Raw genomic sequence first — 18857 nt, 5'->3', positions numbered from 1 at the left:
CAATAAGTTTGACTATCAATGATCTTGACTATCAATAAGCTTAACTATCAATGAGCTTGACTATCAATGAGCTTGACTATTAAAAATTAAAAAGTTTGACTATCAATAAGATTGACTATCAATAAGCTTGACTATCAATAAGATTGACTATTTATGATCTTGACTATTTATGATCTTGACTATTTATGATCTTGACTATCAATAAGCTTGACTATCAATGAGCCTGACTATCAATAAGTTTGACTATCAATAAGCTTAACTATCAATGAGCTTGACTATCAATAAGCTTGACTATCAATAAGCTTGACTATCAATAAGCTTGACTATCAATGAGCTTGGCTATCAATGAGGACTATCAATAAGCTTGACTATCAATAAGCTTGACTATCAATGAGCTTCACTATCAATAAGACTGACTATCAATGAGCTTGAGTATCAGTAAGCTTGACTATTCATGATCTTAACTATCAATAAGCTTGACTATCAATGAGCTTGGCTATCCATAAGCTTGACTATCCATAAGCTTGAGTATCAATAAGCTTGAGTATCAATAAGCTTGACTATCAATAAGCTTGACTATCAATGAGCTTGGCTATCCATAAGCTTGACTATCCATAAGCTTGACTATCAATAAGCTTGAGTATCAATAAGCTTGACTATCAATAAGCTTGACTATCAATGAGCATCTCTCATAGTTGGTCCATAAAATCCTTTTAAAACTATTTAGTCTCTTCAGTCTGCTATTGCATATTTGGCTGGTCAAAATCAGATTACTAAGATTTGAAGACAAACCCATATAGATATCAATATTTATTCATATTTGTTGGTCATTGTTCAAAATATAATTGTGCATAGTCGAAGATATAAACTTGTCGAAAAAAGTTTTGAGGCATTGTATTGCCTGGTACAAAACTTGTACAATTGCATATCTATCTCTGCAGTATTTCCTCCACATAGTTTCTGACATTAACATGAAGCATACTCTTGGTCTCTGCATAGACCTCCTTGGCAAATTTCTTCATTTCCTCAGAACTCTTCATTAAGGCTTTGTATACAGGTAATGTGTATTTCTGTTTTCCTGCAATTATACAACAATGTATGATGTATAATTCTTTAGTAAGGCTTTATATATTGGTAAAGTTTGAATAATTTGACTAACGTTTTTAAATAACAAAAATATGAATTGTTTATGAAAAATATAAGTTTTTCTTTTTCAGTTTGGTGTCATTATTCAAACACTATATATAATATGTATGAAAATGCTTTAAAAAAATATTTGGAATACAAAACTTTCATAAAACTTACTTCTAAATGCATGAATCTGATTTTAAAATTATAACTAAATACAAATTATTTCTCTTGTTATGTATTTTACTGGAATACATATTGGTTCTCTGCAGTGCAGAACAATATTGAGAAGTGATTAAAAAACATTATTGCACCAAGGGTATATTATGACGTTTAAATTGGTTTAACACCATTACATATTGACCCCTATTGATCTGTAGGGATTAGTAAATTTCATATGGGGTTTATGACTTCACGTCTTTTGTTAAGGGTAACATAATCTGTTGATGTTGTTTTAAACAAAACCAGACAGGAAAAGTCCTGCATGCATAAATTCATTTTACAGTTCACTGCTGACCCCTTCAAGAACCAGAGAGTGAGTAAAATACATTAGAGATTCTGCCTTCTGCCTAACCCCCTTATAGATTTACAAACCCTAAATGGATGGGTAGGGGTCAGTAGAGAACCATTAAACTTACAATGTGTTATTTTAACTTACAAATGTTTCCAGATTTATCGAGTTTCTTTAAAATTATGATGGAAGACAAATGACCATTGTGAAGCAGATCTAATACCCAACAAGGGGAACAACTTACTTCTTGTTAAAATTTCAGTATAAAAATCATAATTATGTAAAAACACTTTCTTGAAAAGGACATAGATACATCAATAACACAGCAACCAGATGATATATAGAACAAAAAATAAATATTAATTATTTAGGTCAACAACCCTCTTCAATAAAAGAGGGACGAAAGATACCAAAGTGACGGTCAAACTCATAAATCTAAAACAAACTGACAACACCATGGCTTAAAATGAAAAAGACAAACAGAAAAACAATAGTACACATGACACAACATAGAAAACTAAAGAATAAACAACATGAACCCCACCAAAAACTAGGGGTGATCTCAGGTGCTCCAGAAGGGTAAGCAGATCCTGCTCCACATGCGGCACCCGTCGTGTTGCTTATGTGATTACAAATCCGGTAAATAGTCTAATTCGGTAGGTCAAATTCATGAATGGGAAGGGGATTATAGTTACGACGTAAGGAACATATCCGATATCATTTGTGAAACGGTTATTCCATAACGGTCAACCAACTCGTGATGGCATCCGTAAAATTTACGAAAGGATGATTTCAACTTCACCATTTGGAACTCGTGGTTTAATAGCTTCCTTGTGAGTAGTAACCCTCTATCAAGAAAATCATGATAGGAAATGCAAGCACGGGAATATCGTATCAATTGGGAGATATATACCCCATATGCAGGTGCTGCTGGAATGTTGCTACTTAGAAATGAAAAGTTCACAATTGGAAAGCTGAAATCATCTCTTTTGTCATAAAGTTTTGTCTTCAACCGACCCTCATTGTCAATTTCTAGATGTAAGTCAAGATATGAAGCCGACTTAACTGTATCTGTAGTATCCTTTATCTCCAATTCGATGGGATAGATGCGATCCACATAGTCACCAAATTTTGAATTGTTTAGTGAAAGAACGTCCTCTATATAGCGAAAAGTAGAGTTAAAGGATATTGCTTAACTTCTTATCTTTCTTCCTAAGAAGTTCCTGCATGAAGTCAGCCTCATAATAATAAAGAAACAGAGTGATTCTTTACAAAGAAGGATTTAATAAAATATAATTGTTTTTACATTATACTGTAAACCCAACTTATTTACGAGTTTAGCTCTTTCTACCCCATCGTGCATGATTTAATTTTGCAATGTTCAAATTTACTTCATGTAGATAAATAAAAAGAAATCCAAGTTTTCCATATTCCTGACAATTCATATTCATATTACAAATCTATTGGCGAAAGTCACGAAAAATAAATCGCTTGTGAAAATCAGTTGGTTTACAGTAAAAAGCTCACTGGTATTAAGTATATATTATGTCCTCACAACTAACACACTGGTTTTGTGAGTTTAGGCATATATTAGTTTGATTTAAAATGTCAACCAATCAAAACTAATCCACAGACCAATAGAATAAGCTCATGAATCATCCTTGACAATCTTATCCCATTATTAGGGTCTCATTGGGGGTCTCCCATCCCAGATCCCGCTTACACTTTATACGTAAGCAATTCTCATTTTTTTTGTCATTTCCCGGGTCCTGTAAGACCTTATTTCCCGTTTTCATGACACAATAATTTGACTTTCACGTGTCATGCTTACAAAAAATCGGCAATCTCGCGTTACGCTTAGACCCCAATGAGACCCACATTATTCACATAATTATCATTGAATCTTGATGCTGATCTTACCTTGGCTGACTAAGAAAGCCCTAATATTTGAAATATCTTGTATGTAGTTGTTCTTTATATTGATCTGTGACCATCTTAGACGTACCTGTCATAATAAAATGGACATTTATCAGTAAATCACTCAGATATAGAATACCTAGATGAGGGGATCATAAACTTGATTCAAGAAAGTTTCTGCTCATAAAATTCAAAATATCATAATTCATTAACAAATGCAAACATTTGACACCTACTAATTTCAAATACAAAGGAACATATATTACTCGGAAACTCAAAGCACCTACATGTTTAAATGATATGAATGTATAGTATTTTTCTAAAATGGAAAATATTTTAAACTAATCAGGGCATAAAATTAAGAAGCATACAACATATGTTCAAAAATAGAGTTTATATAAATTTTTTCTGAAAAAGACAAAAGTCAAACGTTAAATGACTGCTTTAAATTGAGCTCTCAAAAAAATAAATAATGCATAGCACTTATACTAAAAATAAACAAATACTTGTGTAATACAAATCTTTGTTCATATTTGAAACCAATACAGAACTTTGCATAGAAACAACTTTCCACAGCTCTCTTGTAAGTGAAAAGACCTAATCACAGAAGTCATATTTTATGAAGAATAATAGTAATTTTGTTATTCAAAAATTCATTATTAAATTTATCATACCTCAGCATTATGTGTTTGTGAAATGGATGTGTATTGTTCGGCCATCTTTTTAATAGAACTTTCAGGTACACTTGCTTTCTCCAGGACTTTGTCCAAGAAATGAAGAACTTGATAAGTCTTCCACTTGGTTATATCTGTGTCACCCTGAAATATATGTTCACATTTCAAAATGGTATTGGGTTACCTCCCTTCAATCACAAATTGCTTAAAAATCTAAATATTTACAATTTGAAAATAAAATAAATATAAATCAAAGTGAGCCTTAGGACCCTGAATTCCTTTCATTTTTGTAATTTATTGCTAAAGAAGGATATATCAATGGAAATAATAACTAGCAAATTATTTTTAAACTATGTCATCTGGAATAATGTTGATGAAATAAAATATCAGGAGGTTTTAAAAATAACACCTATTTTACAAAAACAAAGTCATTCTCCTCAATAAGGACTTTATTTGTAATAACCCTTTAAGAGAATAAAAGTGTATGATGAGTTTAATCTAGTGGAAATGCCCTTAATAAGAATTTCATTTAGAAATTTTCTGCAAAATTTTATAATTGCAAACATAACAAATGGGATTGTCTTGCAAAATTAAAAAAAAAGCATTTTAAATTCTTATAGCATTATTCTTAAGCAGAATTTCCTGAAATTGCAATACCTAATCTAGTATGTTTTCAACCGTTACCATAATGAATGCTTAAAAAAATCTCTAAATTTCTAATATATAAACTGATATATAATGTAAACCAACTTATTTTTCGCAGATACATTATTTCACATTTAACCCTTTCTAGTACACTTCCTGCCTATTTAATTGAGGGAATTTTTAACTTACTTGACGAAGTTTAACAAAGTAATATCCAAGTTTTACACATTTGTGACAATTAATATTTGTGTTATTTTCCTGCTCAAGAAGGTTGCAAAGAATAAATCATTTCCAAAAATTATTTGGTTAACAGTAATAATTAGTAAAATCTTATCTGTTATAATTAAGTTTGATTTTACTTATGTAAACATTAAGCTGCCTTAATAACAAACAATGACTGAATCATACTTCCTGATTTTGTTGTACTTACGCCTTCTGTTGTTTCTCCTGCCCAGAAGTTGGCAAGTTGTTCTGCAGGCTTTGTCAATTCCTTCCCTGCTGATAAATCTGGAACGTATGGTGGCCATCCAGGAGTGTTCAACCATTTATCAAACTCAAGTCCTTTTCTGTGAACATACAAATTTTACAGTTCTTGCAATAAATCTCTGTAATTCTTAACAGATCTGTACTGTTTCCAATCTGTTGGTTTTTTTTAGTAATGCTTTATTGTTCAATCTCATCGGTCACAATGTGATAATGATTTCTTATGGGTCATCCTACTGTCTATATCACTCTGTTCAGCTCTTAATATTATTCCGTATCATGTCTTTGTCACGTCAAATACGTTGACCCGGCCTTAATAACTTTGACCCGCACATATCAGCGACATCATAATGTTTGAACCGACGTTAATAACTTTGACCCAAACTTATCAAGTCATCTATTGTGTGCTGGTGAAACAAAGAAAACACTACCGAAACACGCAAATATAGCCCGATAAATCGATTATCAGATTATCTGCATAGTGATATTGTAAAATATCAGCTGCTTGACATTATATGAAGGCTTTTTGATCTCGTTCCCTTTGCTCACTCCACAAAAAGCTTCATATTATGTCTCGCAGCTGATATTATACGATATCAACATGCAAAAAACCTGACAATCTGTACATATTTGTTTGCTTTCATCTGCCTCTGTAATTGTGACTTTATGAAAGAAGGCAACAATGCCTGATGATGTTTTTTTGGCTAAAGGTTCAATGATTTATGACCTAAATTTCACTTACATTTTATCTACTTGTTTATTTTTCAATTCTGGAAATGATTCAAAAAAGAATCCTAAAGTATCTTCTGCTACCAAGCTCTGAAATTATGAAAAATAAAATTGGTAATTTTCAAATATTGCACACCTCTCAGATCATTCTGCTACAACAGAACACAAAATTCCTGTAAATGTGAGAAAAAAAATTAAAATTTTCTATAGTACTGAATAATTTCCAGTTAATTTAAAGAAAACTCTATACTTATTTGCATGTTTCTAAAACAACTCCAGTTAAAAGAGATGTCACTCTATTCATTAGCAAAAAAGATGAAATAATTAAAGTTGACAACATATTCCAAAAAAATAAGACCACCAATTTAAAAGCAGTGATAACTACTGACATTTCTGGACTGGAGCATGAACTTTAATTTGCTTAGGTTAAACTAGCTAGCATTGAAAGTATTCAATCTGTTGAAAACACATTACACTTTTAAAAGTATCCACTGATTAATGTAAACCAAGTTGTTATTGTGAATACCTTATTTAGTGTTCAACCCTTTTCAGTCTATTTCACAGTCCTCTTATTATTATTATGTGTTTATATAAGGAAAAGAGAAGTTCAACATGTTCATGACAATTTGAATTCTTATTTTTTTGTCTACTTAGGAAAATAGATTGCTCACAAAATTGCCTTGGTAAACAGTTTATGGTACAACAATTTCATTAATGTTCAAGTAAAATCTCTTTTATCATGTTTATTATAATACATATATTCATATTTTCACATGCAATTTTTACACTTCCAAATTGTACACACACCTTAAATTGAAATTTCTTCACATAAGATTTGAGAAAATTGTCAAATTTGTCCACATCTCCCACCAGATGTTGAAGATATGACACAAAACAATATCCTTTTTCATATGGTGTCTCATTGTATGTATCATCAGGGTCTACACCAGGTTCTATGATCACTCGTAATCTGTTCAATGGATGGTCCTATAAATGAGGAAATTACATATTACAGAACAGAAATTTAACACACCTAGTTCTGTTGAAACATCAGTCAACTAGATTTTGTTTCAAATTAAAACTACAATACATTCAAATATTGTAATCACATACTTGAATATAAATGGAATTGTCTCAAAATTAGATTATGATGTTGAACATGTGTATCTTGCCATACATTTCTCTGGATCTCCTTGATGATAGGTAGGTGTAAAAACTTAATACAAATATCTCATTCATAATGCAATGCATAAAAACATTCATTTGGAAATATTTTGCCAAAATTAGCAAAAGAGTAGACCCTAAAATATGGTATAGTTTTACAATTTTTTTAAAGTTATTTGTTGGAAAAAAATAGGACATTTGTTCCATAGATATGTATTTTTTTCGGACAATCAATTTCCATGTGTCAGGTACTACATGTAGCATCAGAATTGTGTGAAACATTACTAAAATCTTCATAATTTTAACCTTCTTGCTAATTTTAAAGAGTTTTGTGTAAAATATGATGTCTTGATCTTTTGTGTCAATTTTGGATTCAAAAAAATATCTGAATTAATTTATCATAGCTTTCCTAAGTACCTCTCCTGAATCATCCATGTGTTGTCGCAGTAATGCAAGTCCAGTCTCAGCTTCTAAACATGTGTATGCTGTACCAAACAATTTGTCCATAATTCTTCTCTGTGCAAACATGGTAAAACCCTAGAAAATAGTTTTCAATGTTCTTAAAGCTTGAGTTGCATAACATAAAATTGGAAGCTTATATAATTGTATGATATGTTCATATCAGTCCAAACATTAGCCAGAGTCTAACATTGCAAGCTTAACAGTTTCACTAAATTCATGAGCTAATTTGATGCAAAACTTTGTGTATCACAGCGATAAATTATCTATCTCAATACTATGAATATCATTTATATCAAAACACATTTGTGATCTTTTTATGAACCGGTACACCACTCTAATCTATTTCATTGTCACATCGTGTGTTCAATGTTTTTTCAGATAGCAACATAGTCATACTTAAAATGTTTATATCTGTTATATCACTGTCCCAGGTTAGGGGAGGGTTGTGATCCCACTAACATGTTTAATCCCGCCACATTATTTGTGTATGTGCCTGTCCCAAGTCAGGAGCCTGTAATTCAGTGGTTGTTGTTTGTTTATGTGTTACATATTTGTTTTTCATTCATTTTTTGTTTTTTTACATAAATAAGGCCATTAGTTTTCTTGTCTGAATTGTTTTACATTGACTTATCCGGGCCTTTTATAGCTGACTATGCGGTATGGGCTCTGCTCATTGTTGAAGGCCGTACGGTGACCTATAGTTGTTAATGTCTGTGTCATTTTGGTCTTTTGTGGATAATTGTCTCATTGGCAATCATACCACATCTTCTTTTTTTTATATTATTTATAAACAATGGTGTGTTGAAAAGCAGCATTATATTGGATTGGCTACAACATTAAAAACAGCACAGGCATAGTAAGTTATTTAGTTGCATTGAAAAAATTATAACAAGCAACATCACCCTGCCCCTCAAAAATTTAAGGTCCAAAAAGTTACAAAGCTTAAATTTAAATGCAAATAGCAAGACATTAACCCTTAAAGCTGTGGCAGTTAATTTAATCAGCTGATAGTTTTTAATCAAAAGCAAAGGCATATATACAAGATGGCTTAATATACAGTAAATTTATCATTTGGAATACAAAGTACATTTATACCTTCTTGGACTGAGCATTGCCTCATAAAGAACAAAACTGCAAAAAGGAATACTGGTGTATCTAATGAATACAAAACAGGTGTCAATTGTCCTTCAGATGAAATATTTGCCACTAAACATTATGGAATGAAGGTTATGCTGACCAATGACTTTTGTTTCTTAACCTTAACATGTTTTTTTGTTGTTGTTTGCTTGCTGTCTTAGTGTCCTATACTTCTATTTATATTTAAGATGATTATAGTGATGTCCAACATGGTTTTTTAAATGGACTTGAATGAAGAATTTACTCAATGTAACAATAATGCAAAAAAAAAACAGCCAATCAAAAACACATTGGTTAGTTACTAGAATGGTCAACATTTTTTTTTAATTTTTGACCATCAATGTTCCTTTTAAAGTCAAATTTCAACTCAGAAATGCTTGTAACCTGCCTAATCTGAAAATTCCAACATCCTACTTTAATCGACTCATTTTCATGGTCCTTAAATATGCCTATCCTTGCAGAAAAATCCTGAGTATTCCAACACTCTGCTTAATCCAACATTTTTTCTGGTCCCCCAGTGAGTCGTATAACACAAGTTACATTGTATACACCAACTTGGAAGTAGAAAATCAGTCATTTAACATTGAAATTTAGAAGAAATGGTTACTCAATGGAGAGAACACTGTCAAAACAACCTGCTGACAACAATGAAAACCTAATTTTAATCATAATGTTTATAAAAATACTTCTTTAAATCTCTTTTACCAAGCAGTTTTGAATCATCCTTAATAATGCTATCAAAATGTTCCAAGGAAATATAAAGCTTACTCTTCAAACCTCTGCAGTCTTCAAAAATGTTTTCCTCATTGATACTCAAGTATTTATGGTCAATATCTACATACCCAAACTAGTTCTGTCCATTGTTAAGACTGATTGAAATTGCAAAAACTTTTTTTTTCAACTTATCACACATTATTTCTGTACGACTTCAAATGATGTCATTGAATAAGCTCCCTTTGTCCACTACTTTTAAAATAACTCAAACATACCTCATTTAACCAAAACTCACTCCAGTTAGCATTTGTCACAAGGTTACCAAACCAACTGTGGGACTGAAATGACAAAAGTTAAGCAAATAATTAAAAAAGAATTCAACATTCTACTAAATGTCCAGACTAAAGACATATATTAAAGAAAGGTTATAAAAGGATGTTGAGAAACATGTTACATAAATGTGTTAGACAATTATCAGGGGTTTATCTGGGCATTTTTGGAAAAAGGACCCTGGCCAGTTTTGGGAATTTTTTAACACGGTTTTCAATGTAATTGGGAAAAACAACCAATATACCAGATGTAAGTTTTAGTGTGTTTTGTTCATTATTTTTTTGTTGATGAAAATAAAGAAGGACTACCTACAATTCTTTGTTTTAAATATACCAACATGACAGTAAAGTTTATTTGAGTATCAAAATAATGAGTTGTAACTTCTTTAAGGATTTAGTGAAAGCCCATGGTAAATAAGCAGATGTACACCTCATTGTTTTGAATTAGGTTAAACAAGAATGTGTCCATAGTACACGGATGCCCCACTCGCACTATCATTTTCTATGTTTCATAGACCATAAAATTGGGGTCAAAACTATAATTTGGCATTAATATTAAAAAGATCATATCACAGGGAACATGTGTACTAAGTTTCAAGTTGATTGGACGGACGCACAGACGGACAAATGGAGGCACAGACCAGAAAACATAATGACCCTCTACTTTGTAGGTGGGGCATAAAAAGTAGAATTTAAGTGATGATCCCATTAGAGGAAACAAACTGTAAACTTACAATCTCATGAATGACCACATCTGTCAATGACTTGTCACCCACCAGTAAACACGGGGTTACAAAGGTCAAACATGGGTTCTCCATGCCACCGAATGGAAATGATGGTGGCATCACCAATATATCATAGGTCTCCCATACATAAGTTCCAAACAATTTCTCTCCAGTCTGTATAAAATCTTCAACAACACCATCAAATTCAGCTCTCGCTTTTTCCTAAAGTTAATTTGAAAGATGTACATAAATGTTTTAATATAATATATAAATTAATATAGATCATACAAATACAAATACAATATTTTATTGGCACAAATTCAATTACAAAAATTGGCAACGGCCCATACAACTAGTATACAAGTAGTGATGATGCAGCAATTAAACAATACTACATAGCATATCATTGGGCACATTTCGAACAATGAAATGTGCAGTTATAAATATATCAATATCTATAGGTTAATTTATAAGAATAGACCACTGACATAAGTATATTGATATAGGAAGATGTGGTGTGAGTGCCAATGAGACAACTCTTCATCCAAATAACAATTTAAAAAGTAAACCATTATAGGTTAAAGTATGTTATAGCTTTAAATTGTTCATATTACTCATTTATAAGGACATTTTTCCTTAATTCAAATGATTGATTTATAAAAGATGATATTAATGTAAGTGTTTTTCTACACTTGCTATTTTAAAGTAATATTTTTTACATATTCATCCTCTGTTTTGGATTGTTTGTCATAATTTTTAAAATAGGACAATTTTGATATAAGAACATTTCTTTGTGATTCATATTTTGTGCAGAGCAAGATAAAATGTTTTTTCGTCTTCTATATTTTTATTATGACATAATTTGCACAACATTTCTTCTCTGTTAAGTTGCATGTATCTACCTCCTTCAATTTCAAGATTGTGTGCACTTAGCCTTAGTTTTGCTATTACACTTAATAAGTAAAACCAAATTCAAATTGTATCACTATTTCTATAAAAATATTTCTAGTGTCCGTTTGATAGTTTAAAAAATAGATGTTCTGTTGCAAGGAAAGATAACTGCCCCTAACTGACATTACCACTTTTTTCAGTTTCAGCTAAAATTTCTAACCAATTTTACAGACACTATACATTTTTTATTTAGTTTTTCACTTTCTGAATATGCTACTAATGCCAGTCTAAACTGTAACTGGGAAAAGGATATGTATTTTCCTCACCATATTTATGAAATTTTACAATAATCTAAAGTATGGAAAAGCACTGGGATACTTGAATATAAACAAATCAAGTTTTATGTGTAATAAAATAAAAAATATGTATTCATGACAATACAGCTAATATTTACCAATACGCAGGGTTCTGTCCATACACGACTTCTTGGTCCTATTTTAGCACTCTGTAAATCTCCAACTGCCAGTGCTACAAGGTAAGCTGGAATGGCAAATGGTAAGTTAAAGTATACATTATCTGTTTCCCCAGACATATTTGGTACAGTACCAGGCTCTTTTCTTTGACTGGTACTCATTACAGCTGTAAACCCATCTGGAACCTGAAACAAAAAGTGTTTTAGCATTGTACTAAATCTGTTAAGTTTATTTTTATAATGATTTGTTTTCATCATCTTAAATTTATTCTTTTTTTGAAAATATTTCTTTCTTGAGATTTTTCAACCTTTTAAATTAACAATTACATTGTATCCATGAAATAAAACATATTTCTGCAAACATACAACATTTAAATGAAAATTTAAAAATGATACACATATGCTTCCAGACAATAAATGATAAATGGAGATCTAACCTTAACATTGGCACTATAAGTTGATTTAATTGCAGGAGTGTCTTGACAAGGAAAGAAAGATCTATTCAAAACTGCCTGGCCTTGTGTGTAAAAGTAAGGTTTTGTCTTTCCTGTAATTATAAAATATTTTGGGTTTCATATGTTCAATCTCTTTATCAAATTTACATAAGTAACAACTAACAAACTAACATATGAATTTTGGAGATTATGGATTGAACTTCATTTGTAGCCAGTTGACTTGTTTTTGGTAAAAATGTCTTGTTGGAATAAGGAAAAAATGCAGTTTTTGGCTTAAAACTCAAAAACCAAAGCATTTAGAGCAAATCTGACAAGGACTGAAATTGTTTATCAGGTTAAGAGCTATCTGTCTTGAAATTTTCAGATGAATCAGACAACCCGTTGTTGGGTTGCTGCCCCTGAATTGGCAATTTTAGGGAAATTTTGCTGTTTTCAGTTATTAACTTGAATATTATTATAGATAGAGATAAACTGTAAACAGCATCAAATGTTCAGCAAAGTAAGATTTACAAATAAGTCAACATGACCGAAATGGTCAGTTGACCCCTTTAGGAGTTATTGCCCTTTATAGTCAATTTTTGATCATTTTTTTGTAAATCTTAGTAATCTTTTTCAAAAATCTTCTCCTCTGAAACTACTGGATCAAATTTAACCAAACTTGGCCAAAATTATAATTGGGGTATCTAGTTTAAAAAATGTGTTTGGTGACCTGGCCAACCAACCCAGATTGCAGCCATGGTTAAAAATAGAACATAGGGGTAAAATGCAGTTTTTGGCTTTTAACTCAAAAACCAAAGCATTTAGAGCAAATCTGACATGGAGTTAAATTGTTAATCAGGTTCAGAGCTATCTGCCCTGAAATTTTCTGATGAATCAGACAACCCATTGTTGGGTTTGTGCCCCTAAATTGGTAATTTTAAGGAAATTTTGCTGTTTTGGGTTATTATCTTAAATATTATTATAGATAAAGATAAACTGTTAACAGCAATAATGTTTAGCAAAGGAAGATTTACAAATAAATCAACATGACCGAAATGGTCAGTTGATCCCTTTAGGAGTAATTGCCCTTTATAGTCAATTTTTGACCATTTTCATAAACTTTTTTTTTTTGGTAAATTTTTACTAACATTTTCCACTGAAACTATTGGGCCAAGTTCATTATAGATAGAGATAATTGTAGGCAGCAATGATGTTCATTACTAACACATCACCATCACCAAAACACAATTGTGTCATGTTACCATCTGTGCCCTTTGTTGTTTAATATTCACATAGACCAATAGTCATAAATATTTGTAAATTTTTGTAAATTTTTATAAATATTTTCCACTGTAATTACTGGGCCAAGTTCATTATAGATACAGATAATTGTAGCAACAAGAACGTTCAATAAAGTAAGATCTACAAACACATCACCATCACCAAAACACAATTTTGTCATGAATTAATCTGTGTCCATTGTTTGATATGTACATAGACCCAAGGTGAGCGACACAGACTCTTGAGAGCCTCTAGTTTTAATGATATCCTACCTTAACATTTCATGGTCTATCATACATAAATATGGTTAATGAGAAAATTATTGTTTTGTAGCCAATTAGTTATGCATCGTTCTTTACCCAACCTATTGATCTAAAGTTAAAAGACATGCACAAAGAAAAAAACTAGTATAGATCTTGAAAAAAGCTATACATCAGAGGTAAATTATTTGTAAGCTTAAAAATATTTGGTATGATCTATTGCAACAAAGCTATCTTAAGGTATCATTATTTAGTAGTCACTAACAGAAAAAAGAAGATGTGCCTGAGCATTCTGAGGACACATATGCCCCTGCTTATGATTCAGACAGACACAAAGGGAATAGACAGACAGAGAGAAAGACGGAAAGACAAGCAGTCAAGGGTTACACTTAATGCCACGTCACCAGGGTATTAAAATTGTGAAAGGTGGATAACAAGTAAACCTAATTAAATTACAAGCTGAATGCGATAGACAAGGCAAAATATAGTATAAATTGCATCAAGATCACCATTCTCCCCTTTTCAAAACAAAAATATAGATTGGAAAATACTAGGGAAGATGGGCCACAAACATTCCAGAACTCAAAAACTTAACACAATTTTGATCTCAAATTACCAATGCCAGTTAACATGGATAGACAAGACAACATAAAGCAAAAAAAAGGTGAGGTCAAAACTATCAATAACATATGACACAATATATTTTAAAACTACATGCATTCCATAGAAATGATGTCAAGAAAACTGACCTTAACATTTGCATCGTGTGTAGCCTTGACTGCAGGTGTGTCTTGACATGGGAAAAATGCACGATTCAGGACAGCATTGAAAGCTTGGGGTGTACATAAAGGGTTTTATTTTTCCTGAAATGGTATTTAAAGGAATTGGTCTCAATTTCTACACAAACTTATTTATTGAGCATGTTTCAGTCATCAGCTATTTTTGGTGAATTTGTGTTGATTGGTTGCTGTTCAACATTGTTCAAAGAGGGTGGTAAAGGGTTATTTTCGTGCAACGTGATCGCCGTTTTTAATTTCACGTTCAACGTGTTTTTACTTTTTCATTTGAAGTTCAGTCGTGCAAGACAAGTGCATCACTCAACGTGTTCTGCTTATTTAATTTTACGTGCATCGTGATTTTCAAAGTCTTAATTTGCGTGATCAGTATTTTTCAAATAAAATTCAAACACTTGGCAGGGATCGTCAAGAAATACTTTTTTAAAAGCCATAAACCAATTATATCATAAATGTGTATACTAAATCAGGAATATCAAGAAAAACAAAGAGTTGATATAATACAAGAAGACAGTGACTCAGTCACAAAAGGTTCACATAAAAGTATTTATTTCTTGTGCAACGTTCATTACAAAAGTTATTTCACTTTCAACGTGAAATTGTGTTTTATTTCACGTTTTTTTCGTGCAAGCACCCTCCCTTTACCACCCTCTTCAAATGATGTTAACCATTCATATTTTTCTATTTTGTACAAAAATGTTGTATACTAGAAAGATTTTGTTTCTTAAAAAGTCTACAAGCTAAGATTCATTGCATTTTTACATGTTAGACAAAATAAAATATTAATAGTGCCTGATAAATTGGCCTTGTTCAATATAGTCCCACAAATCATACAACACAAATCATTATATGACCTGTGTGCAATAGAAATTGACCTTATACAATTGCACATATACATGTACATGTATAAGACTTTAATGGATTGTGAAACATTCAAGTACTAAATAAGAGATAATTTAAGTTTGAAATTGAAGATTTTCTTTTAAAGATAGTTCTATTTTCAAACAGTTGCACAAGGTCAATAGATAGTTTTTTGTTCAACCCAAACTAGGTTAACATATGCATTGATATTCATTTGCAAAAGGACAATTTCTATCAGAAGCAGCTCATATCTAGGCTATCAAGAATTTAGAGTACTACTACTATATATGGATAAATAAAAGGTTTAGATTTTAAAAATATTTTTAAAATACTAAGTAATGGTTTACTTCTACAAATTGTGACTTCGATGGAGAGTTGTCTCATATGCACTCAGACCACACCTTCTAATATCTATATTTAAGCAATGTAAATTTTCTTTAACTTTTACAAATAATATAATTTCATTAGAACATGTTAGAAATACAAAATCAATGGAACACTAGCTATAAACCAAATATTCTCTACTCATTTTCAATTGCATAATTTAACAGATTGAATGATGAATTTGATTTTCATTTAATAATTAAAGACACAAGGTCATCACAAACACATCCTATGTCTGTATACTCTTGTGGACCATCAATTTTGATATTTTACCTGCAGTCTGTTCTGGGTCCAGCCATACCACACCAGGCCCATCTCCTGTTACGTAAGTTATAAATAGACTGAAGGTGTCACCTGTCTTCACATTTGTATTCAACTGTAACATAAATAAGGAAATATTCAATAATATCATTTTAAAAGCACTGTACCTGTGATATTTTTGTGTTTTTGTGGAAAAAATTTGGTTGATTATATAGGTAATCAATGAAAAATGACTGGAGGGGGCCCCTCTTTGGCAGTTGGTGGGCCGCCACTTGTGAAAATTTCTGGATCCGCCCCCGAAATGTACCTGATGTAGTCTTCTCTTATGTTTTTGAAAAACATTAAATCATAGCAGATACATGTACATGTAAGATGTTGGTAACAGCTATTAAAAAATTAAAGTATTTCAAACCATGTAAAAGGTCATCATAGTCATAGGATGCAGCAAGAAGAAAACCTCTGACTAAAATAGGAAAAACTAGTCTTGCTAATGATAAAAAAAAATAAAAAAATCACCTTTTTTTTTATTTTTATTTTTTTTATTTTCAATTTTGAACATACATGACATACACAATTCATGCAAGTATGCCTAAAATTGAACAATATATATATTGACTTTAACCAAAAGCTTTATTAAAAGCTAACACTCTTTTTGAAATATATATTTAGCATGTTTTATAAACTGAGTATTATCAACAGTGATTTGCCAGAGAGTACATACAAAATGGTATTTACTATTCTTGTTAAAAGTGTCAATTAGTTTACCTTGACTTGTAACTCTGACCCATATCCTGAAAAAGGTTTCTTCTCAAACTGTAAATCAATTTTTTTGTCCCCATCAGAAATCTGTACAGTTTTTACTGTTAGTGTTTCATGGATGTCAAGTTGTACTGTAAGAAATTTATAAATAATTCAATATTCAACAGAAATTTACCCCATGTAAATAATAAACAGAAAAGAAAAATTGAAAAAGTAATAAACTAAACAAGATACTTTTATGACTTTGTAATAATTATGTCAATGTATGTGTAACCTCAGCAATAATTGGTGTGGTGATACAAAGTATTAAGTCAGAACGGATTTGAAATCTTCGTCAGAGCATATATATATATATATATAATTCCAAAATTCCTTATCTCCTCTGGGACTCAAATGCCGAGCCCATGTGTTACAAGGCAGCTCATACCAAACCAGCTAAAAAAATCTTTTTTAGTTCAACCCCTCACGATCTACATGTACTAGGTATTTTCGATATTTACTTTAAAGGAAGCAATCCTGTCTGCCTAGTCTGACACACTTCTTCTATCTCAAGAGTCATCCTACCATTATGACTCTCACACACATTCACTAGCTTAAATTCCACTCTAATCACCATGTTTTTTTAGTTGGGCACCAAATGTAACCAGAGAGCATGATTCTTCTTACAAAATCATCTCAGTCTCTACTAGGAATAAGAATCCAGGACCTCTGTGTTACAAGGCAGCATGTATACAGAGTTCAGCTAATAAAAGTACTTTGTTACATGTACATGATGTAGCTTAACTGCTTACGGCTGACTAAGTTTCTACCACATTTATTTAGGGAAACAAATTCATTCAAACAATCCTGTCACAAGTATTACATTGAAAGTTTATTGTTAGTATTTAACAAATTTAGCTTTAAATGGTACAACAGTCAATTCCAATGAAGAAAATTCCACATCTAAGAGGGGTGTAAATGGGGTGTATCTGCACAGAAGAATGCGAAATAAAATTGCTATTACATGATGAACAAACAATCAAAAATTTATTGCACATTGATCTTTTAACCATATTCACAAAACACAGTGAATAACAAAACTTTTTGACAACTGGAAATGAAATAGAAATGGCTAAACACGTTTAGGCATTGTCTGACAGTTTGGGTATACTTACCAATTCCTGAATCTTTACAACACTTAAAGTCAACTTTCACAGCTCCTGCTATTTCTTTTCTGTCAAAATTCACATCAAGATCAAGATGGTAATGTGTCACAACAACCTCTCTGAAATTTGAAACAGAAGCAACATCTGTTGCAGAATCTGAGAAGAGCGTCATGTTTTTGTCACGTCTACTTTCTGTTTGTGTTTGCAGTCATGTGCTGTCACGAGTCACGTTCTGCCTTCTGTGTCACGGAAAACAGCGAGATAAGAATCAGTTTAGCATTTAATTAACGATTTCAAATAATACGAATGAAATTAAGAGTAGTGTGTGTAATTAAATTGCAGGGAAATAAAGGTTTATTTATCCCAAGAAACTGTTGGTGAACTTTCAAAATTGAAAATGAAACCGGAACTACTGAATATTATAAAATTGAAAAGTCAATTGACGATTCATATCCGGAAAAACAATTATGTCCTGGAAATGAGAAAATCATTATTAACCTGTTTGAATTTAATTTTTCCTTTTCCTATTTTGTACATTGGAAGTCTATTCTTATTATTTGTTTATAGTTTTATGATAAAACAGCTTGTCAATGTTCTTTTTTATAAAGGCTTCAGAAAACTGTATCTGTATTTGTCATGATCTGTTATATATAAATTCTGGCACAATTCAACTCAATTCAAAGCTTTATTTATAACC

The 18857-nt window shown here is 31.4% G+C and overlaps 1 protein-coding gene across 1 annotated transcript; it reads right to left on the bottom strand.

Moving 5' to 3' along the window:
• Nucleotides 1-797: 797 nt before the first annotated feature.
• LOC134695733 (aminopeptidase B-like) lies at nucleotides 798-18558 on the bottom strand. Its single transcript, XM_063557125.1, has 14 exons — nucleotides 18170-18558; nucleotides 17022-17146; nucleotides 16269-16371; nucleotides 12419-12528; nucleotides 11964-12167; nucleotides 10628-10840; nucleotides 9840-9902; nucleotides 7669-7788; nucleotides 6895-7074; nucleotides 6101-6177; nucleotides 5306-5441; nucleotides 4231-4374; nucleotides 3560-3644; nucleotides 798-1078 (listed from the first exon to the last, which is right to left on the bottom strand). The coding sequence occupies exons 1-14, from the start codon at nucleotides 18330-18332 to the stop codon at nucleotides 930-932; spliced, it is 1872 nt and encodes a 623-aa protein (XP_063413195.1). The 5' UTR covers nucleotides 18333-18558; the 3' UTR covers nucleotides 798-929.
• Between the last annotated feature and the right edge of the window lie 299 nt (nucleotides 18559-18857).

This window comes from Mytilus trossulus, chromosome 14 (genome assembly GCF_036588685.1).
Source record: "Mytilus trossulus isolate FHL-02 chromosome 14, PNRI_Mtr1.1.1.hap1, whole genome shotgun sequence".
Taxonomy (NCBI): Eukaryota; Metazoa; Mollusca; class Bivalvia; order Mytilida; family Mytilidae; genus Mytilus; species Mytilus trossulus.
The sequence above is the reverse complement of the archived record's forward strand: the minus strand, read 5'-3'. Positions and strand labels throughout refer to the sequence as shown.

Coding starts and splice junctions, on each gene's coding strand:
- LOC134695733 (XM_063557125.1), bottom strand. CDS start 18,332: ATGACGCTCTTCTCAGATTCTGCAACAGATGTTGCTTCTGTTTCAAAT. Junction 5,442..6,100: donor AATAAACAAGTAGATAAAAT/GTAAGTGAAATT, acceptor GTATGTTCACAG/AAAAGGACTTGAGTTTGATA. Junction 4,375..5,305: donor CAGGAGAAACAACAGAAGGC/GTAAGTACAACA, acceptor CATATATTTCAG/GGTGACACAGATATAACCAA.